General features: G+C 46.9%; 2 protein-coding genes across 2 annotated transcripts; both read right to left on the minus strand.

Moving 5' to 3' along the window:
* Positions 1–3,683: 3,683 nt before the first annotated feature.
* On the minus strand, positions 3,684–4,331 carry LOC129839027 (nanos homolog 3-like). Its single transcript, XM_055906284.1, has one exon. It carries the CDS (start codon positions 4,329–4,331, stop codon positions 3,684–3,686), a length of 648 nt encoding a protein of 215 aa, XP_055762259.1.
* A 672-nt stretch (positions 4,332–5,003) lies between these two features.
* Positions 5,004–21,668, minus strand: LOC129839245 (afadin- and alpha-actinin-binding protein-like). Its single transcript, XM_055906551.1, has 12 exons — positions 21,524–21,668; positions 19,383–19,501; positions 18,690–18,758; positions 18,470–18,593; positions 16,012–16,081; positions 15,712–15,832; positions 12,168–12,321; positions 11,909–12,012; positions 9,797–9,958; positions 7,434–7,533; positions 5,493–5,676; positions 5,004–5,140 (listed from the first exon to the last, which is right to left on the minus strand). The coding sequence occupies exons 1-12, from the start codon at positions 21,591–21,593 to the stop codon at positions 5,041–5,043; spliced, it is 1,377 nt and encodes a 458-aa protein (XP_055762526.1). The 5' UTR covers positions 21,594–21,668; the 3' UTR covers positions 5,004–5,040.
* Positions 21,669–23,329: the final 1,661 nt, after the last annotated feature.

The following is a 23,329-nucleotide window of genomic DNA, read 5'->3' on the forward strand; positions in this document are numbered from 1 at the left end:
AGTTACACGTGGAATAAACAAGCGTACAGTCAATAACACAATAGAAAAAAGTCTATATACAGTGAACTTCTTTGCTGTTCACTATGCTTCGACGTCCTTGCTGTTCACTACGACCAAAACGATTTTAATACACAATGGAAATGACAAAGGAACAACAACTGAAACAGACAATATTATAAAACATACAATGGAAACTACATAATTAGCCATCCTACTGAAATGACCAGTCAGGACGGGGACGGGAGTTGGGGGAGTCGGGGTTTGGAGAGAGGGATGGGGACGGAGGGGAATACCGGGATTAGAGGAATGGGGAGATGGAGGAATTTCGTTACAGTCAAATAAATACACACGCAACAATCTACACAAAAGTCCATCTGTTATCATATAAGATCAATGATTACCTCAATCACCGATAATGATTTTCCCTTTGGGATGATTAATAAAGTTACGTTGAAATCCATCGAATTGAAGAAAGACGGCAAAGAAGGAAGAATATAAACAGTTTAGTAACGAGGTCTGCGTCTTAAATGACTCTCCATTACCATCCCAAGTATCAACCCAGATTTGAACTGAAAGTGTGTGAAGTTATATGGGCCCAACGTTATAATAATAATGCAGGTCTGTAAATCACATTTTATTGTGTCACATACACATATTTATCAGATGTTATTGTGGGTGTAGTGAAATGCTTGTGTTCTTAGCTCTCCTATGTGTCATGTTCCTGACCTGTTTTCTGTTTAGTTTTGTGTGTTAGTTGGTCAGGACGTGAGTTTGGGTGGGCATTCTATGTTGTCTGTTTCTATGTTGGTTTAGGGTTGCCTGGTATGGCTCTCAATTGGAGGCAGGTGTTTGGCGTTCCTCTAATTGAGAGTCATATTTAGGTAGGCGGTTCACAGTGTTTGTTTGTGGGTGGTTGTCTCCTGTGTCCGTGTCAATGTTTGCACCATACGGGACTGTATACGGTTTGTTCATTTCATGTAGTCTGTTCCTGTTCATTTCGTTCGTCACGTTGTATGTAAGTTCGTCGTTCAGGACTGTCTACTTTCGTTTTGTTATTTTGTATCATTTTCAAGTATAGTTCGTTTTTGTCTTGTTAAATAAATTCATCATGTCATTTCAACGCGCTGCACCTTGGTTCAATCCCTGCTCCTCCTCTTCTGATGAAGAGGAGGAGGATTATCGTTACACTATGCTATGCTGGTAGTGCACAATATAGGCCTGTGGTCTAAAGTATTGCACTATATAGGCCTGTGGTCTAAAGTAGTGCACAATATAGGCCTGTGGTCTAAAGTAGTGCACTATATAGGGCATTGTCTACAGGTGGACTTTAGATCTTAGTGGTAAAGGTGATCTTTATGCTGGGAATCTTTTTAGACTGGTTAGTTATAAAAGCAACATGTTTCATAGAGCCACGACTGAGATGAGGAGATGTACAATAACCAAAGATTCACCTTAGTAATGATTTATTTATAACACATTCTACAAAACACAGTAACCACATACTGTTCCAAACTGATGTCCTCAGCATTAGGAAAGGCAGAGGAGAAGAAAATAACCCTTAAACTGTCCACCCTTAAACCGGGTGGTAGCTTTTTATGCCAATTCAAACCTGCACGTTAGAGGCTATATAGTGCACTACTTTAGACCTATATAGTGCACTACTTTAGACCTTAGCCCTATATAGTGCACTACTTTAGACCACAGGCCTATATCGTGCACTACTTTAGACCATAGCCCTATATCGTGCACTACTTTAGACCACAGGCCTACATAGTGCACTACTTTAGACCACAACCCTATTTAGTGCACTACTTTAGACCACAGGCCTATATCGTGCACTACTTTAGACCACAGCCCTATATAGTGCACTACTTTAGACCATAGACCTATTTAGTGCACTAATTTAGACCACACCTTATATAGTGCACTACTTTTCACCACAGCCCTATGGCCCCTGATCAAAGTAGGGCACTATTTAGGAAACACATGCAATTAAGGACACAAACATGATGTGCAGACAGGGACACCCGCTTTGAGGATAACACAGTGCCACCAACGCGGTCGCTACCAAGGACTGTGTGCTCTCCTTCTCCGTGGCCGACTTGAGCAAGACATTTAACCATGTTAACCCTCGCAAGGTTGCCGGGCCAGACGGCATCTCACCTTTTTAGGGACACCTCGCTGATAATTAAGACACATAGGAGTAGCCAATGCAGATACTATTGTTATTATTATAGAAGACATGCATAATAATAAACAAACATACTATTTAAACATAAGGTTATGTAAAGTGAGATTAGATTTAACGTTAAAGTCGTATACAGCCAATCAAATGTCATCACATTTTATTAGTCACATCGTCACATTAACCAACTAGGCAGTTTAAGAAATATAGTTAAGAAAATATTTAATAAAGAAAGTAAACAATAAAAAGTAACACAATAAAATAACAATAAGGAGGCTATATACAGGGGGTACCGCTACCGAGTCAATGCGCGGGGTACAGGTTAGTCCAGGTAATCTGTACATTTAGGTAGGGGTAAAGTGTCTATTCATTGATAATCAACAGCAAGTAGCAGAAGTGTAAAAACAAAGGGGGGGGGGGGGGGGGGGGGGGGGTATGAATGTAAATACTCCGGGTGGCCACGTGATTAATTGTTCAGACTCGGGGTCGAAGCTGTTATTAAGGAACCTTTTGTACCTAGACTTGGCGCTCTGGTATCGCTTGCCGTGCAGTGGCAGAGAGAGCAGTCTATGATTTGGATGACTTCAACCATTTGTTGGGCCTTCCTCTCCAATCTAAGTAGCATACACGTTGGAAAGTAAAAAAACAAGAAACCACCCTTCTAGATCTATTAAAATACAAGTATAACACTAAAATAGTAGCTAGCACGGTAAATGAGACATACAAAGTAGCTCTGCACACCACGTCATAAAACAGAAGTTGTCTTCTTGTCAATAGTAATGTTCTGATAATAGTTATTTTAGGACCGTAGACTTGCAGATGCACAGTTAGATTAGAGCATGTCGTTTTAAAATAAGAGTCAGGAAAACAAGTCTCAAAACAAGACAACCCTTCCGTTTTTTTCCTCCCCAAAGTAGCAGGGAGAAACGTGGATAAACGTCTAATTCTGCAGTGAGAGTTTGTTGATAAGGGCGGTTTATTAGTCGACACAGTATTAGAGGTTGGGAGGTTTTACAAAATCTCACAGCAACATCTAAAGACGCAGTTAGTTTGGTCACAGACAGACAGATTTACACTTTAAAGTAAAAACAGAAAACTCAAAGCCACAATGTGTTGTAAAGAACAAGTGAACGGGCATGCAAATAATCACAAACCACACGTTATAAACAAATATAAATAAGTGAAAAAAAGTTGAAAACACACGAGAAAAAGTAAAGGCAATAAATAAAACAAATCACACGACTAACAGGCTATTACATAGTCTACAAACTAGTCAGCCTGTTCCAAACGACTTCTAAACTAAATATCCACTCGTAAATCCTCTTACAACTGTCCGCATCCAGTGTGTTAGAGACGCTAAAGGAAGTCGCCAACACACCAGCAGTCTCTTCAGCGCTTCTCTAGCTCTGGTCCCACCCATCTCGCAACCACAAGTTGACTATGTTAGTAGGTCTAGAGGGTAGCGCAGTAACGGCCTGGACCAGAGCTAGCGTTTCTATCACTTGACATAGACCGACCTGTAGGTGGTTTCCACCCGGGGACAGAAGCGCTTGGTGTGGGCTTGGGCCCCGGTGGCCCCGCAGAGAGGGCAGATATACTGCCGCAGGTACGGGCACACCACGTCCCCATCCTGGTCCTTGAGACTGTGTGACCCAAACACAGACTCTGACTCCCCGTTGTGTTTGCAGAAGCTGCAGAACTTGCGCTCAGGCGATGGCACCTCCTCCGGCGTCTTGGAGCGGGTCGCCTTCTTCCTCTCCCTCTGGCCCCGGGTGCCCACGGAGGGTCTGGACGCTGCTGTAGGGGGCTCGGGACCCTCGGCGCTGCTCCGCCATAAAGGAGCGTCTTCGTGCAAGAGGTCGATTTCTGAATCCAGGGGTTCCATTTCGTGCCATAAGGGTGGTGTCGCCACAGGTGTTATCGGTGACAGCAAGGCTCGCGGCAGAAACTCTTCAAATTCCACCATGGTCGAGCATACGCCAGAGTCATGACCCTCAACGGTTGACGGTTCTGAGGTGAAGTTTCCTAACTTCATCTCCCGCACTAGGTCAGCCAGCTTCAAGTAGTCCCGCCACGGTTCGAAACTCTTGTTTTCGGACTCCATGTAAGGCGGTAGGTCTTGGAGTTGACAAATCATAGCGTTCATTCTCACACTTGTATTTTTTATATCCCAACAGACTAGTGTCTGATAACGATCAGAATGTACCAGAATAAAGAAAGCGGTGTCTAAACTTCTGAACAGTGCGATGTGTTCAATTAATTGACAACTCGACTGAAGGCTTGACAACATGCATCTTTGGGCTTGTCCGTGTTTTGGAAAGCAGCCAATCAGATGGTGTCGTGCGCGAGCAGTGCGGAGTCCGTGGCACGCGACAACAGTTAATCAAATGGTTTCAAACTGACAACTGCTAAATTGGTCATTTTAGAAGATCAACTATTTGGGATACAATTTTACTCAATATTAGAAAACTTAAAATATAAGTGTTGAATCTATTCTAGGGTCTAAATTGATAGGACTTCTAATTCTTAGTTATAGGGAGCTGTTTGATAATAGCCTAGTTTAATAACAAAATATCACTGAGCGGGTCGCCTTCTTTCTCTGTTAAATTTCAAAACTGCGTCGACTTCCTTGCTGTTCACTACTACCACCATTAAGTTATTGTAACATTTCTCCTGGCTCATCGATTCAATTCAGTAATCATTAGTAGAGAAGGAACGTGTCACAAACAATCAATCTTTATTAATCACATTGAAAAACGATTTCATAAAACACAACAGAAACGACAAAGTAACAACATACAACTGAAACAGACAATATTATAAAACATAGAATGGAAACTACATAAACAGCAATCCTACTGAAATGACCAGTCCAGGCGAGTACCAGGGGGGGCGACCTGGAGCCTCTCTGCCCCCACATCCCAGCACTCTGACTGGGCATCACTCTCACTGGACCTGCGGAGTTCGAGGGACGGGGGCGGGGTAATGGCAGAATGTATATATATCACAAACACACACCACAACAAAAATCCATCTGTAATCATATAAGATCTGTGATTGAGGTAATCATTAATAATGATTTCCACTTTGGGGATAATTAATAAAGATATGTTTAAAATCAATCTTATTGAAGAAAGAGGACAAAGACTGGATAGATTTAACAGTTTAGTAACTAGATCTACATCTTAAATGACACCCCATTCCCTATATAGTGGCCTACTTCTGACCAGGCCCTGGTCAATAACAGAGCACCAAATAGGGAATAGGGGGCCATTTGGAACAGAGCCAGGACATGTCTGGGCCTGACCTGCAGCTGTAGGGCAGTTGGAGGGCAGAGTAGAGCTCTGGGGTGCTGGGCGTGTGAACTTTGACCCTGCCATGAACCTGCAGAGACCCCGATGACCCTAACCAGGGCATGATCCCAGACTCGGCAGAGGAGGGCGTGGCCAGCCGGCAGCCGGACAAGATCATGTGATCAGAATCTGAGAGATCTGCGAGTGCAAACAGGAATCCCCTGAAGTGACTAAAATACGATGCTGTAGTAAAACCTGTAAGTAAAGCAATAACTATAGTTGAAACCAAACTAGTAAAGCTTTTGCAAATATCTATCAGTATGTAGTGTTCATTGTTGATTAGAAAACTGGGTAGTTGGAGCCTAAATACTGATTGGCTGAAAGCCATGGTATATCAGACATGTATCATGGGTATGACAAAAACAAAGTAAAATTTACATTGGTAACCAGTTTATAATAGCAATAAGGCACCTCAGGGGTTTGTGGTATATGGCCAATATTTAAAATTTAACTAGGCAAGTCAGATAAGAACAAATTCTTATTTACAATGGACGGCCTACCCTGGCCAAACCCGGACGACGCTGGGCCAATTGTGCGCCGTCCTATGGGACTCCCAATCACGGCCGGTTGTGATACAGCCTGGAATCAGTAGTGACGCGTGTCTGTAGTGACGCATCAGCACTGAGATGCAGTGCCTTAGACTGCTGCGCCACTCAGGAATCCCCAATAAACACTACATGACAAAAGTATGTGGACACGCCTTCAAATTAGTAGCTTCGGCTTTTTCAGCCACGCTCGTTGCTGACAGGTGTATAAAATCGAGCACACAGCCATGCAATCTTCATAGACAAACATTGGAGGCAGAATGGCCTGACTGACTTTCAACATGGCTGCCTTTCCAACAAGTCAGTTCATCACATTTCTGCCCTGCTAGAGCTGCTCCTGTCAACTAAGTGCCGTTATTGTGAAGTGGAAACATCTAGGAGCAACAACGGCTCAGCTGCAAAGTGGTAGGCCACGCAAGCTCACAGAACGGGACCACCGAGTGCTGAGGCACATAGCGAGTAAAAATAGTCTGTCCTCGGTTGCAACAGTCACTAACGAGTTCCAAACTGCCTCTAGAAGCAATATCAACACAATACCTGTTCGTCGGGAGCTTCATGAAGTGGGTTTCCATGGCCAAGCAGCCGCACACAAGATTAGGATCACCATACACAATGCCAAGCGTCGGCTGGAGTGGTGTAAAGCTCACTGCCATTCGACTCTGGAGCAGTGGAAACGCGTTCTCTAGAGTGATGAATCACGCTTCACCATCTGGCAGTCAGACGGACAAATCTGGGTTTGGAGGATGACAGGAGAACGCTACCAGCCCCAATGTATAGGGCCAACTGTAAAGTTTGGTGGTGGAGGAATAATGTTCTGGGGCTGTTTTTCATGGTTCGGGCTAGGCGCCTTAGTTCCAGTGAAAGGAAATCTTAATGCTACAGCATACAATGACATTCTAGACAATTCTTCGCTTCCAACTTTGTGGCAACAGTTTGGGGAAGGCCCTTTCCTGTTTCAGCATGACAATTTCCCCGTGCACAAAGTAAGGTCCATACAGAAATGGTTTGCCGAGATCGGTGTGGAAGAACTTGACTGACCTGCTCAGAGCCCTGACCTCAACCCCATCGAACACCTTAGGGAAAATTTGGAACGCCGACTGTGAGCCAGGCCTAATTGTCCAACAGAGGCCGACCTCACTAATGTGCTCGTGGGTGAGTCCCTGCAGCGATGTTCCAACATCTAGTGGAAAGCCTTCCCAGAAGAGTGGAGTCTGTTATAGCAGCGAAGGAGGGACCAACTCCATATTAATATCCCTAATTTTGGAATGAGATGTTTGACAAACAGGTGTTCACATACAACTGGTCATGTATATACAGTAGATGTATAGAACAAGATTTCTGCTGACTCACTGAGGACGGTGCTCTCTCTCCTGTTGTGATGCTGCAACGGAGAGTCAAATAGATACTGCTGCTTCACCACACAGGCCCTCTGCTGCTCAAAGTCCCGTCTCTACACACACACAGCAGTATTTAAAAAAATGTATTAAAAGCATTTTGCTACACTAGCAATAACATCTGCTAACCATGTGTATGTGACCAATAACATCTGCTAACCATGTGTATGTGACCAATAAACATCTGCTAACCATGTGTATGTGACCATTAACATCTACTAACCATGTGTATGTGACCATTAACATCTACTAACCATGTGTATGTGACCATTAACATCTACTAACCATGTATATGTGACCATTAACATCTACTAACCATGTGTATGTGACCATTAACATCTACTAACCATGTGTATGTGACCAATAACATCTGCTAACCATGTGTATGTGACCAATAAACATCTGCTAACCATGTGTATGTGACCATTAACATCTACTAACCATGTGTATGTGACCATTAACATCTGCTAACCATGTGTACAGTGGGGCAAAAAAGTATTTAGTCAGCCACCAATTGTGCAAGTTCTCCCACTTAAAAATATGAGAGAGGCCTTTAATTTTCATCATAGGTACACTTCAACTATGACTGACAAAATGAGAAAAAAAATCCAGAAAATCACATTGTATGATTTTTAATGAATGTTTTTGCATATTATGGTGGAAAATAAGTATTTGGTGAATAACAAAAGTTTCTCAATACTTTGTTATATACCCTTTGTTGGCAATGACAGAGGTCAAACGTTTTCTGTAAGTCTTCACAAGGTTTTCACACACTGTTGCTGGTATTTTGGCCCATTCCTCCAAGCAGATCTCCTCTAGAGCAGTGATGTTTTGGGGCTGTTGCTGGGCAATACGGACTTTCAACTCCCTCCAAAGATTTTCTATGGGGTTGAGATCTGGAGACTGGCTAGGCCACTCCAGGACCTTGAAATGCTTCTTACGAAGCCACTCCTTCGTTGCCCGGGCGGTGTGTTTGGGATCATTGTCATGATGAAAGATCCAGCCACGTTTCATCTTCAATGCCCTTGCTGATGGAAGGAGGTTTTCACTCAAAATCTCACGATACATGGCCCCATTCATTGTGTCCTTTACACGGATCAGTCGTCCTGGTTCCTTTGCAGAAAAACAACCCCAAAGCATGATGTTTCCACCCCCATGCTTCACAGTAGGTATGGTGTTCTTTGGATGCAACTCAGCATTCTTTGTCCTCCAAACACGACGAGTTGAGTTTTTACCAAAAAGTTCTATTTTGGTTTCATCTGACCATATGACATTCTCCCAATCTTCTTCTGGATCATCCAAATGCTCTCTAGCAAACTTCAGACAGGCCTGGACATGTACTGGCTTAAGCAGGGGGATACGTCTGGCACTGCAGGATTTGAGTCCCTGGCGGCGTAGTGTGTTACTGATGGTAGGCTTTGTTACTTTGGTCCCAGCTCTCTGCAGGTCATTCACTAGGTCCCCCCGTGTGGTTCTGGGATTTTTGCTCACCGTTCTTGTGATCATTTTGACCCCACGGGGTGAGATCTTGCGTGGAGCCCCAGATCGAGGGAGATTATCAGTGGTCTTGTATGTCTTCCATTTCCTAATAATTGCTCCCACAGTTGATTTCTTCAAACCAAGCTGCTTACCTATTGCAGATTCAGTCTTCCCAGCCTGGTGCAGGTCTACAATTTTGTTTCTGGTGTCCTTTGACAGCTCTTTGGTCTTGGCCATAGTGGAGTTTGGAGTGTGACTGTTTGAGGTTGTTGGCAGGTGTCTTTTATACTGATAACAAGTTCAAACAGGTGCCATTAATACAGGTAATGAGTGGAGGACAGAGGAGCCTCTTAAAGAAGAAGTTACAGGTCTGTGAGAGCCAGAAATCTTGCTTGTTTGTAGGTGACCAAATACTTATTTTCCACCATAATTTGCAAATAAATTCTTTAAAAATCCTACAATGTGATTTTCAGGATTATTTTATCTCATTTTGTCTGTCATAGTTGAAGTGTACCTATGATGAAAATTACAGGCCTCTCTCATCTTTTTAAGTGGGAGAACTTGCACAATTGGTGGCTGACTAAATACTTTTTTGCCCCACTGTATGTGACCAATAAACATCTGAATTGATTTGAGACACTAAGTACGTAATAAAATAACCACAGTCAAACACTTCACTAAGAGGGGTTAAAAGCAGAAGACAGATTTCAGGTGAATGCATTCAGTTGTACAACTGACTTGGTATCCCCCTTTCCCTAGCCACCCATCCCTTTAATCTTTCTTTCAATCCAAGGAGACCGGTTTCACTCCCTCCCCCTTCCTGTCTCTCCCGTCCCTCACCTCGTGGCCCAATCGGATGGCGGCGTCGGTGAAGGCCCGTCTCTCCCTATGGAAGGTCCGCTTCTGGTGTTCTAGCTCCGCCCAGCTGTCCTGAAGCCGCTCCCACTCTTCCAGGAAGTAGCAGTCTGTCAGAGCGTCCGGGACCGGAGTGATCACACTGTCCTGGGGAGGGGGAGATAACATGGAGAAATGGGGAGGGAAGGTAGAGATGGAGGGGAGGAGAAAGAGAGAGGCGTGGGGAGAGAGAGGGCATGGAAGAAGGTGGATGACATGGAGAACCGGAGAGAAAGATGACTAAGTAACTTTGTCCAAAAGTTCAAAGCTTGCCTTAGCTGCCAAGTTAATGCCTAGACTAGACTAGACCAGCTCAGCGGATTAACATTCCTGTGTTTCACAGGTTTGAACCCAGCTGGTCACATACTTGTGTGTTTCTATGAACGCCAGTGTGTGTCGCTTTCTTCAGTGACTAGCCGTAACATTGTACCGTGTGTCGGTTTCTTTAGTAACGTGCCGTAACATTGTAGCGTGTCGGTTTCTTTAGTAACGAGCCATAACATTGTACCGTGTGTCGCTTTCTTTAGTGACGAGCTGTAACATTGCACCGTGTCGGTTTCTATAGTAACGAGCCGTAACATTGTACCGTGTGTCGCTTTCTTCAGTGACGAGCTGTAACATTGTACCGTGTGTCGGTTTCTTTAGTAACGAGCCGTAACATTGTACCGTATGTCGGTTTCTTTAGTAACGAGCCGTAACATTGTAGGGTGTCGGTTTCTTCAGTAACGTGTCGTAACATTGTAGCGTGTCGGTTTCTTTAGTAACGAGCCGTAACATTGTACCGTGTGTCGCTTTCTTCAATGACAAGCCGTAACATTGTAGCGTGTCGGTTTCTTTAGTAACGAGCCGTAACATTGTACCGTGTGTCGGTTTCTTTAGTAACGAGCCGTAACATTGTACCGTGTGTCGCTTTCTTCAGTGACGAGCTGTAACATTGTACCGTGTGTCGCTTTCTTCAGTAACGTGCCGTAACATTGTAGCGTGTCGGTTTCTTTAGTAACGAGCCGTAACATTGTAGCGTGTCGGTTTGTTTAGTAACGAGCCATAACATTGTACCGTGTGTCGGTTTCTTCAGTGACGAGCCGTAACATTGTACCATGTGTCGGTTTCTTTAGTAACGAGCCGTAACATTGTAGCGTGTCGGTTTCTTTAGTAACGAGCCATAACATTGTAGCGTGTCGGTTTCTTTAGTAACGAGCCGTAACATTGTTGCGGGTGTCGGTTTCTTTAGTAACGAGCCATAACATTGTAGTGTGTGTCGGTTTCTTCAGTAACGAGCCGTAACATTGTAGCGTGTTGGTTTCTTTAGTAACGAGCCGTAACATTGTAGCGCGTGTCGGTTTCTTTAGTAACAAGCCACAACATTGTAGCGCGTGTCGGTTTCTTTAGTAACGAGCCGTAACATTGTAGCGCGTGTCGGTTTCTTTAGTAACAAGCCATAACATTGTAGCGCGTGTCGGTTTCTTTAGTAACAAGCCATAACATTGTAGCGCGTGTCGGTTTCTTTAGTAACAAGCCATAACATTGTAGCGCGTGTCGGTTCCTTCAGTAACGAGCCGTAACATTGTAGCGCGTGTCGGTTTCTTTAGTAACGAGCCATAACATTGTAGCGTGTCGGTTTCTTTAGTAACGAGCCGTAACATTGTAGCGTGTCGGTTTCTTCAGTAACTAGCCATAACATTGTTGCGGGTGTCGGTTTCTTTAGTAACGAGCCGTAACATTGTTGCGGGTGTCGGTTTCTTCAGTAACGTGCCGTAACATTGTAGCGCGTGTCGGTTTCTTCAGTAACTAGCCATAACATTGTAGCGCGTGTCGGTTTCTTTAGTAACGAGCCGTAACATTGTTGCGGGTGTCGGTTTCTTCAGTAACGTGCCGTAACATTGTAGCGCGTGTCGGTTTCTTCAGTAACTAGCCATAACATTGTAGCGTGTTGGTTTCTTTAGTAACGAGCCATAACATTGTAGCGCGTGTCGGTTTCTTTAGTAACGAGCCGTAACATTGTTGCGGGTGTCGGTTTCTTTAGTAACGCGCCGTAACATTGTTGCGGGTGTAGTCAACCTGTAGTAGATGCTGCTGCAGTTTGACCAACTGTTGACTCTGATCCAACTCTGTCTCTAGTTGGGCCAAGAGCTTATCCTGGTCAGTCCCCACAGCCACGTGACCTAAACACACAAAAACCACTGAATATTTCTTTAGTATTAAACAAATTCATGTTTATCTCATACAAGTCGCTGTGTGCTTCCGAAATGGCCCTATGTTCATAAGTGGTGCACTACATAGAGAATACGGTGCCATTTGGTGCTTCATCCCCTCTCACCCTGACTCAGGAGGTCCCGTAGTCTCCTCTGCACACTCTTCCATCCCTGGACTACACCCCCTGTCACATGGTCACCCAGGGACTCCTCTGACTGGACCAGCATCTTGGCGTTGTCTGGGTCCTCTTCCTGGTCACCCACAGTGTCCAATAGGGTCTGTGGGAAAAGTGACAAAGTAGTAGCTTTCGGGACAATCCTCTCAATCATACCCAGGGTTGGGTTCAGTTGCCAAATGTTGCAGATAGAAATGCCATGAATAGAGCTGACATGACTCCATATTCTATGTATCGAGAGGCATGTTAGTTCTACATAACATGTTTATAGCTGAACGTTCCAAAATGTTGTCTCCTGCTGACCGTGCCCAATTCCAGTTCCCATCCGTAGTCCCTTCCTCCACCCCAAGACCCTGTCCCTTCCCCCCACCCCAAGACCCCGTCCCTTCCCCAAGACCCTGTCCATTTCCTTCACCCCAAGACCCGGTCCCTTCCTCCACCCCAAGACCCTGTCCCTTCCCCCCACCCCAAGACACTGTCCCTTCCTCCCACCCCAAGACCCTGTCCCTTCCCCCCACCCCAAGACCCGGTCCCTTCCCCCCACCCCAAGACCCGGTCCCTTCCCCCCACCCCAAGACCCGGTCCCTTCCCCCCACCCCAAGACCCGGTCCCTTCCCCCCACGCCAAGACCCGGTCCCTTCCTCCACCCCAAGACCCTGTCCCTTCCTCCCACCCCAAGACAGGAGCCGTCTAACCCGTTCCCTGTCTGCTCTGAGCTATAGGAGCCGTCTAACCATTTAGTGTCTGCTCTGAGCTATAGGAGCCGTCTAACCCGTTCCCTGTCTGCTCTGTGCTATAGGAGCCGTCTAACCCGTTCCGTGTCTGCTCTGAGCTATAGGAGCCGTCTAACCCGTTCCCTGTCTGCTCTGAGCTATAGGAGCCGTCTAACCCGTTCCCTGTCTGCTCTGAGCTATAGGAGCCGTCTAACCCGTTCCGCTCTGAGCTATAGGAGCCGTCTAACCCGTTCCCTGTCTGCTCTGAGCTATAGGAGCCGTCTAACCCGTTCCGCTCTGAGCTATAGGAGCCGTCTAACCCGTTCCCTGTCTGCTCTGAGCTATAGGAGCCGTCTAACCCGTTCCGTGTCTGCTCTGAGCTATAGGAGCCGTCTAACCCGTTCCCTGTCTGCTCTGAGCTATAGGAGCCGTCTAACCCGTTCCCTGTCTGCTCTGAGCTATAGGAGCCGTCTAACCCGTTCCCTGTCTGCTCTGAGCTATAGGAGCCTTCTAACCCGTTCCGCTCTGAGATATAGGAGCCGTCTAACCCGTTCCCTGTCTGCTCTGAGCTATAGGAGCCTTCTAACCCGTTCCCTGTCTGCTCTGAGCTATAGGAGCCTTCTAACCCGTTCCCTGTCTGCTCTGAGCTATAGGAGCCGTCTAACCCGTTCCCTGTCTGCTCTGAGCTATAGGAGCCGTCTAACCCGTTCCCTGTCTGCTCTGAGCTATAGGAGCCGTCTAACCCGTTCCCTGTCTGCTCTGAGCTATAGGAGCCGTCTAACCCGTTCCGCTCTGAGCTATAGGAGCCGTCTAACCCGTTCCCTGTCTGCTCTGAGCTATAGGAGCTGTCTAACCCGTTCCCTGTCTGCTCTGAGCTATAGGAGCCGTCTAACCATTTAGTGTCTGCTCTGAGCTATAGGAGCCGTCTAACCCGTTCCCTGTCTGCTCTGAGCTATAGGAGCCGTCTAACCCGTTCCCTGTCTGCTCTGAGCTATAGGAGCCGTCTAACCCGTTCCGCTCTGAGCTATAGGAGCCGTCTAACCCGTTCCCTGTCTGCTCTGAGCTATAGGAGCCGTCTAACCCGTTCCCTGTCTGCTCTGAGCTATAGGAGCCGTCTAACCCGTTCCCTGTCTGCTCTGAGCTATAGGAGCTGTCTAACCCGTTCCCTGTCTGCTCTGAGCTATAGGAGCCTTCTAACCCGTTCCCTGTCTGCTCTGAGCTATAGGAGCCGTCTAACCCGTTCCCTGTCTGCTCTGAGCTATAGGAGCCGTCTAACCCGTTCCCTGTCTGCTCTGAGCTATAGGAGCCGTCTAACCCGTTCCATGTCTGCTCTGAGCTATAGGAGCCGTCTAACCCGTTCCCTGTCTGCTCTGAGCTATAGGAGCCGTCTAACCCGTTCCATGTCTGCTCTGAGCTATAGGAGCCGTCTAACCCGTTCCGCTCTGAGCTATAGGAGCCGTCTAACCAGTTCCCTGTCTGCTCTGAGCTATAGGAGCCTTCTAACCCGTTCCGCTCTGAGCTATAGGAGCCGTCTAACCCGTTCCCTGTCTGCTCTGAGCTATAGGAGCCTTCTAACCCGTTCCGCTCTGAGCTATAGGAGCCGTCTAACCCGTTCCCTGTCTGCTCTGAGCTATAGGAGCCTTCTAACCCGTTCCGCTCTGAGCTATAGGACCCGTCGAACCCGTTCCCTGTCTGCTCTGAGCTATAGGAGCCGTCTAACCCGTTCCCTGTCTGCTCTGAGCTATAGGAGCCGTCTAACCCGTTCCCTGTCTGCTCTGAGCTATAGGAGCCGTCTAACCCGTCCCATGTCTGCTCTGAGCTATAGGAGCCGTCTAACCCGTTCCCTGTCTGCTCTGAGCTATAGGAGCCGTCTAACCCGTTCCCTGTCTGCTCTGAGCTATAGGAGCCGTCTAACCCGTTCCATGTCTGCTCTGAGCTATAGGAGCCGTCTAACCCGTTCCATGTCTGCTCTGAGCTATAGGAGCCGTCTAACCCGTTCCGCTCTGAGCTATAGGAGCCGTCTAACCCGTTCCGCTCTGAGCTATAGGAGCCGTCTAACCCGTTCCGCTCTGAGCTATAGGAGCCGTCTAACCCGTTCCGCTCTGAGCTATAGGAGCCGTCTAACCCGTTCCCTGTCTGCTCTGAGCTATAGGAGCCGTCTAACCCGTTCCCTGTCTGCTCTGAGCTATAGGAGCCGTCTAACCCGTTCCCTGTCTGCTCTGAGCTATAGGAGCCGTCTAACCCGTTCCCTGTCTGCTCTGAGCTATAGGACCCGTCGAACCCGTTCCCTGTCTGCTCTGAGCTATAGGAGCCGTCTAACCCGTTCCCTGTCTGCTCTGAGCTATAGGAGCCGTCTAACCCGTTCCCTGTCTGCTCTGAGCTATAGGAGCCGTCTAACCCGTTCCGCTCTGAGCTATAGGAGCCGTCTAACCCGTTCCCTGTCTGCTCTGAGCTATAGGAGCTGTCTAACCATTTAGTGTCTGCTCTGAGTTATAGGAGCCGTCTAACCCGTTCCCTGTCTGCTCTGGGCTATAGGAGCCGTCTAACCATTTAGTGTCTGCTCTGAGTTATAGGAGCCGTCTAACCCGTTCCCTGTCTGCTCTGAGCTATAGGAGCCGTCTAACCCGTTCCCCGTCTGCTCTGAGCTATAGGAGCCGTCTAACCCGTTCCCTGTCTGCTCTGAGCTATAGGAGCCGTCTAACCCGTTCCATGTCTGCTCTGAGCTATAGGAGCCGTCTAACCCGTTCCCTGTCTGCTCTGAGCTATAAGAGCCACCTAACCCGTTCCATGTCTGCTCTGAGCGCGTGCAGTAGCGTGGTGAGTTTGTGTCGGAGCTTCATGGCCTCCCTTAACTCCGCCTCTCGCCGCTCCAGCATCACACGTAGCGCTGCCTCCTCCTTCCTGGGGGGTTGAAGGTTAAATCAGGTGCATTAGTGCTGGGCTGGAACAAAAGCCTGCATCTCAATTTCCTGGATCAGAATAGGTGATCTCTGGGGTTCCAACCGGAATCCACATTCCCAGTAGTCAACAGTAGTGCACTCTAAAGGGAATAGGGTGCCATTTTGGACTCAGACTCTTACCTTCCGTTGGTCCTGGCTGGTCTGTCCCTCTTCACCTGACCTCTGGGTACCGGGTTCAACAGCTCCATGGCTACAGAGAGAGGGAGAGAGACAGGCATGCAGTTAAGCCCCGCCCTCTTCAACATATCCATCAAAGATGTGGCGAGGGCACTAGAACAGTCTGCAGCACCCGGGCCTCACCCTACTAGAATCCAAAGTCAAACGTCAACTGTTTGCTGATGACCTGGTGCTTCTGTCACGAGCCAAGGAGTGCCTACAGCAGCACCTAGATCTTCTGCACAGAGTCTGTCAGACCTGGGCCCTGACAGTAAATCTCAGTAAGACAAAAATAATGGTGTTCCAAAAAAGTTCCAGTTGCCAGGCCCACAAATACAAATTCCATTTAGACACCGTTGCCCTAGAGCACACAAAAAAAACTATACATACCTTGGCCTAAACATCAGCGCCACAGGTAAGCTATGAACGATCTGAGACAAGGCAAGGGCCTTCAATGCCATCAAAAGGAACTCAATTTGACATACCAATTAGGACCTGGCTAAAAATACTTGAATCAGTTATAGAACCCATTGCCTTTAATGGTTGTGAGGTCTGGGGTCTGCTCGCCAACCAAGAATTCACAAAATGGGACAAACACAAAATTGAGATTACGCAAAAATATTCTCTGTGTACAAAGTAGAACACCAAATACATGCAGAGCAGAATTAGGCCGATACCCGCTAATGATCAAAATCCAGAAAAGAGCCGTTAAATTCTACAACCACCTAAAAGGAAGCAATTCCCAAACCTTCCACAACAAAGCCATCACCTACAGAGAGATGAACCTGGAGAAGAATCCCCTTAGCAAGCTGGTCCTGGGGCTCTGTTCACAAACACAAACAGACCCCACAGACCCCAGGACACAATTAGACAAAATCATGAGAAAACAAAAATAATTATTTCTAATATGTCAAGTAATTAACAAAAAACAGAGCAAACTAGAATGCTATTTGGCCCTAAACAGAGAGTACACAGTGGCAGAATACCTGACCACTGTGACTGACCCAAACTTAAGGAAAGCATTGACTATGTACAGACTCAGTGAGCATAGCCTTGCTATTGAGAAAGGCCGCCGTAGGCAGACACGGCTCTCAAGAGAAGACAGGCTATGTGCACACTGCCCACTAAATGAGGTGGAAACTGAGCTGCACTTCCTAACCTCCTGCCAAATGCATGACCATATTAGAGACACATATTTCCCTCAGATTACACAGACCCAAAGAATTTGAAAACAAACACAATTTTTGATAAACTCCCATATCTACTGGGTGAAATTTCACAGTGTGCATCACAGCAGCCAGATTTGTGACCTGTTACAACCCAGATCTAGGTATATTTATTTCATTTTTGAAATGTCTTCTTTAGTAACGTTTACTGTACATTATTGTATTGTTTATCTATTTCACATGTGAACATGTTTCCCATGCCAATAAAGCCCCTTAAATTGAAATTGAATTGAGAGAGAGCGAGTCCTGTTTAGTCTGAAGGTACTCTTAAAACCTCCACAGGATCAGTGGGTCCCCCTGCGGGACGGTTGAACTAACGTAGGCTAATGCGATTAGCATGAGGTTGTAAGTAACAAGAACATTTCCCAGGACATAGACATATCTGATATTGGCAGAAAGCTTAAATTCTTGTTAATCTAACTGCACTGTCCAATTTACAGTAGCTATTACAGTGAAAGAATACCATGCTATTGAGGAGAGTGCAGTTTTGAACTGGAAAAGTTGTTAAACAAATTAGGTGCATTTGGGCAGTCTTGATACAACATTCTGAACAGAAATTCAATGATTCATTGGATAAGTCAAACTTTGCACATACACTACTGCCATCTAGTGGCAAAAATCTAAATTGCACCTGGGCTGGACTAATACATTACGGCCTTTCTCTTGCATGTCAAAGAGTTTTTTTTTTTTGTACCATTGTATTACCTTTTACCAGATCTAACGTGTTATATTCTCCTACATTCATTTCACATTTCCACAAACTGTTTTATTTCGGATGGTATCAGGAATGTGTATCCTTGCTTCAGGTCCTGAGCGACAGGCAGTTAGACTTGGGTATGTTATTTTAGGCAAAAATTAAAAAAAAGGGCGGATCCTTAAAGCCAATAAGAAAAGGTAAAATATATTACTGTAATGTATTTATAAGGACTGAATGCTAAGGTTACCTTGGTTGCTAGCAACTTCAATTAGCACTGAGGTGTGAAGTGAGGTGTCAAAGCGCATGAGCCCAACAATGGCAGGAGAGTTTCACAGCCTCCCCCACCCAAATGCAGAGGCTTTTGAAGCTCTCTCCCTCTGTGCAGAGGTCATTACAATAGGCAGGTAGAAGGAGAGAAATGTAGAGAGAAAGGTGGAGTGGTATAGAATATGAGAGGGCACATTAAGTGTGAGAGAGATGGTTAGACAGAGATCCTTACAGGCGCCTCTCTCTCTGTGTCTCTCTGCAAGTTGGGTTAGTCTCTCCTTCAGTCTGGCGCTGTGCTGCTCTCTACGCCTCAACTCTGACCCCTGCTGATTACACCGAGACTGCAGGCTGGAACCCTTCAGAGAGTGTGTGTGTGAAAGAGAGAAGAGGGAAAAGGTTATTCATCAACATGGTTGATATTTTCCATCAAACTCATGATACCTGAGACACACCTTCTCTCTCTCGCGTCTCAGTGCATCCTGTAGTCTGGCAACGTGCTGATTTCTCTCAACCAGTTGCTCCTGTGAACAAAACCCATATTTTACCAGGTAAGTTAATGGAGATCACATTCTCATTTACAGCAATGACCTGGGGAATGGAGCAGGGGGGGGAGCCATTTCTAAACTGGGGATGATTGGGGGCCATGATGGTATGAGGGCCAGATTGGGAATTTAGCCAGGACACCAGGGTTAACACCTATACTCTAATTCCATGGCATCTTCTTGCCTTGTCTCTCAGATCGTTCACAGCTTTGTGGAAGTTACCTGTGGCCCTGATGTTTAGGCCGAGGTACATACGTGCCATCCGAAAGACAGCACAAGGCAATGTCCCCTATCACTGCCCTGGGGCATTGGGATATTTTTTTTAGACCAGAGGAAAGAGTGGGTCCTATTGGTTCTCCAACACCACTTCCAGCAGCATCTGGTCTCCCATCCAGGGGCTGACCAGGACCAACATTGCTTAGCTTCAGAAGCCAGCCAGCAGTGGTATGCTGGGTGGTATGCAGGGTGGTATGCTGGGTGGTATACTGCTGGCATAAGTTATTAACACAGAAAAACACACTATTCTATCACTCACATTCTCACCTGACTGACTCAAACTCACAATGTTAATTTGTTAAGTACACACCACACGCACAAGCTTACCCCAAGGGAGGGCCCAGTCTCTGTGTGCTCGTCCCTGCCGGACCACCAGGAGGCGTGGAGAGATAGGTTACTGAGAGGAGGGCTAGGCTCCCCATGGAGGAGGTATGTGTCCTGGAGGTCTGGAGACAGAGAGAGGGAGGGGATTGGATGGTGGTATGAGTGGAGAGAGGGAGGGGGTTGGATGGTGGTATGAGTGGAGAGAGGGAGCGGGTTGGATGGTGGTATGAGTGGAGAGAGGGAGGGGATTGGATGGTGGTATGAGTGGAGAGAGGTAGGGGGTTGGATGGTGGTATGAGCGGAGAGAGGGAGGGGGTTGGATGGTGGTATGAGCGGAGAGAGGGAGGGGATTGGATGGTGGTATGAGTGGAGAGAGGGAGGGGATTGGATGGTGGTATGAGTGGAGAGAGGTAGGGGGTTGGATGGTGGTATGAGCGGAGAGAGGGAGGGGGTTGGATGGTGGTATGAGCGGAGAGAGGGAGGGGGTTGGATGGTGGTATGAGCGGAGAGAGGGAGGGGATTGGATGGTGGTATGAGTGGAGAGAGGGAGGGGATTGGATGGTGGTATGAGTGGAGAGAGGGAGGGGATTGGATGGTGGTATGAGTGGAGAGAGGGAGGGGATTGGATGGTGGTATGAGTGGAGAGAGGGAGGGGATTGGATGGTGGTATGAGTGGAGAGAGGGAGGGGATTGGATGGTGGTATGAGTGGAGAGAGGGAGGGGGTTGGATGGTGGTATGAGTGGAGAGAGGGAGGGGGTTGGATGGTGGTATGAGTGGAGAGAGGGAGGGGGTTGGATGGTGGTATGAGTGGAGAGAGGGAGGGGGTTGGATGGTGGTATGAGTGGAGAGAGGGAGGGGGTTGGATGGTGGTATGAGTGGAGAGAGGGAGGGGATTGGATGGTGGTATGAGTGGAGAGAGTGAGGGGATTGGATGGTGGTATGAGTGGAGAGAGGGAGGGGATTGGATGGTGGTATGAGTGGAGAGAGGGAGGGGATTGGATGGTGGTATGAGTGGAGAGAGAGAGGGGGTTGGATGGTGATATGAGTGGAGAGAGGGAGGGGGTTGGATGGTGGTATGAGTGGAGAGAGGGAGGGGGTTGGATGGTGGTATGAGTGGAGAGAGGGAGGGGGTTGGATGGTGGTATGAGTGGAGAGAGGGAGGGGGTTGGATGGTGGTATGAGTGGAGAGAGGGAGGGGGTTGGATGGTGGTATGAGTGGAGAGAGGGAGGGGATTGGATGGTGGTATGAGTGGAGAGAGGGAGGGGATTGGATGGTGGTATGAGTGGAGAGAGGGAGGGGATTGGATGGTGGTATGAGTGGAGAGAGGGAGGGGGTTGGATGGTGGTATGAGTGGAGAGAGGGAGGGGATTGGATGGTGGTATGAGTGGAGAGAGGGAGGGGATTGGATGGTGGTATGAGTGGAGAGAGGGAGGGGATTGGATGGTGGTATGAGTGGAGAGAGGGAGGGGATTGGATGGTGGTATGAGTGGAGAGAGAGAGGGGATTGGATGGTGATATGAGTGGAGAGAGGGAGGGGATTGGATGGTGGTATGAGTGGAGAGAGGGAGGGGATTGGATGGTGGTATGAGTGGAGAGAGGGGGGGGATTGGATGGTGGTATGAGTGGAGAGAGGGAGGGGGTTGGATGGTGGTATGAGTGGAGAGAGGGAGGGGGTTGGATGGTGGTATGAGTGGAGAGAGGGAGGGGATTGGATGGTGTTATGAGTGGAGAGAGGGAGGGGATTGGATGGTGGTATGAGTGGAGAGAGGGAGGGGATTGGATGGTGGTATGAGTGGAGAGAGGGAGGGGATTGGATGGTGGTATGAGTGGAGAGAGGGGCAGAGGTGGTAAGAGATACTTTTTCATTATTTAACTAGTCAAGTCAGTTAAGAACAAACAATTATTTACAATGATGGCTTACACCTGCCAAACCCAGACAACGCTTGGCCAATTGAGCCCTATAGGATCCCAATCATTTCCGGTGAGATGAGGGAAAGAGGTATATACAGTGGACTTGGACTGAAATAGGTTCCAGTACTCATTTTGGGTGACAGTACTGTTTATATTTAGGTGCAGGAGCTCCACAATACTTCTGAGCTAATATAAGAGGAACAGGAGGTGTGTGTTAATATAAAGTTTTACCTGAGCTCTCCTGTCGTCTTCTCTGGTGTTGGGACCCTGCTGCCCGTCCCTGCCCACATCTAGAAGCCATCTGTGTTAACGTTTACTATCACAAACGGTACCTAGCTTAATAGGTATTCAGGTGTGTGTGTACTGTAGGTGTTGTTGGCCGTTCTACCTGAGCAGACGTTTGCTACTTTACTGGCAGCCATCTTTAATTACCAGCTGGCAAGTGCAACCAGGTGCTAGCATTTAAGCTAATCAATAACCTCTTTGATTGACATGCTCACAGCATTCTTTTTTCATACTGTTTGGTCGCGTTCCTCTGCTCAGACATTTCCGGCGCATAACAGATCTTACATGGTTCGAGCTAAGCCCCTTAGTTGCAGTGAAGGGAATTCTTAACGCTACAGAATACAATGTGTATCAGCTAACCAAGTTATAGCAATCTGGTACCTGACAGCACAGTCGATGACATAGCACGCAACCATTGGTTGATGCATGCAACATGGGCAGGGCAGTAAAGTACAAGGGAGAGTGAAAAGCAGCACACTTGACCCTCCAGGAACTGAGTTAGGCACCCTGCTTTATATTCTAGGGGACGTATTCAATTCTTACCCTACGAGGAGCCTGCTGGTCTTCTGTTCTACCTAATAATGAATTGCGCCCACATGGTGTTCCAGGTCTAACTCAGTCCCTGATTAGAGGGGAACCACAGAAGGAATGCAGGGGACCTGACTTCCAGGTCCAGAGTGGAGTCAGAGGGTTCTAGGGCCTACAGTCCAGGCTGCTGCCAATATACTGACTCATCTCTAGCCACTTTAATAATGAAATATTGATGTAATAAATGTATCACTAGGCACTTTAACAATGCCACTTTAGATAATGTTGACATACCCTACAATTCTCATCTCATATGTATATACTGTACTCTATACCATCTCCTGCATCTTGCCTATGCCGTTGAGCCATCACTCATTCATATATTTTTTATGTACATATTATTCATTCCTTTACACTTGTGTGTATGAGGTAGTTGTTGTTAGATTACTTGTTAGACATTACTGCATGGTCAGAACTAGAAGCACAAGCATTTCGCTACACTCGCCTTAACATCTGCTAACCATGTGTATGTGACCAATAACATTTGATTTGAAAGTATCAACATATATCTCCTCCCTTTAAAATGGATGGAGCTCATTAAATACTTAATATTGCCATGAGACATTATTTTCCATATACATTAGAAATCTGAGAATGCACACAACTATATATTAGGAAGAATCCATACGATATATATAAATTATAAAGCTGACTAGTTCTCCAGCCATGTTTAATTTGCCTCTTTGGAGGACATTCTGTTTTAACTTTTCATTTTGGGGGGAAAAGGAAGAAAACAAAGATGAAAACAAAACCATGAACATTTTAGACCATTTGACCAAACAGAAGATGTAAGGGGGGACTGAGTCTTTATCTCAGGGATGGGTAACTCCCAAACAGAAGATGTAAGGAAGGACTGAGTCTTTATCTCAGGGATGGGTAACTCCCAAACAGAAGATGTAAGGGGGGACTGAGTCTTTATCTCAGGGATGGGTAACTCCCAAACAGAAGATGTAAGGAAGGACTGAGTCTTTATCTCAGGGATGGGTAACTCCCAAACAGAAGATGTAAGGGGGGACTGAGTCTTTAGCTCAGGGATGGGTAACTCCCAAACAGAAGATGTAAGGGTGGACTGAGTCTTTAGCTCAGGGATGGGTAACTCCCAAACAGAAGATGTAAGGAGGGACTGAGTCTTTAGCTCAGGGATGGGTAACTCCCAAACAGAAG

The sequence above is a fragment of the Salvelinus fontinalis genome, chromosome 40 (assembly GCF_029448725.1).
Source record: "Salvelinus fontinalis isolate EN_2023a chromosome 40, ASM2944872v1, whole genome shotgun sequence".
NCBI classification, from domain to species: domain Eukaryota; kingdom Metazoa; phylum Chordata; class Actinopteri; order Salmoniformes; family Salmonidae; genus Salvelinus; species Salvelinus fontinalis.

Excerpts from the sequence above, each read along its gene's own strand:
- LOC129839027 (XM_055906284.1), bottom strand. The coding sequence starts at position 4,331 with ATGAACGCTATGATTTGTCAACTCCAAGACCTACCGCCTTACATGGAG.
- LOC129839245 (XM_055906551.1), bottom strand. The coding sequence starts at position 21,593 with ATGGCTTCTAGATGTGGGCAGGGACGGGCAGCAGGGTCCCAACACCAG. Across the intron at positions 9,959-11,908 it reads TGCAGCAGCATCTACTACAG|GACAGTGTGATCACTCCGGT; the intron begins GTTGACTACACC and ends CCCCCTCCCCAG. Across the intron at positions 5,677-7,433 it reads GAGAGAGAGCACCGTCCTCA|ATCTCTCAGATTCTGATCAC; the intron begins GTGAGTCAGCAG and ends TTGCACTCGCAG.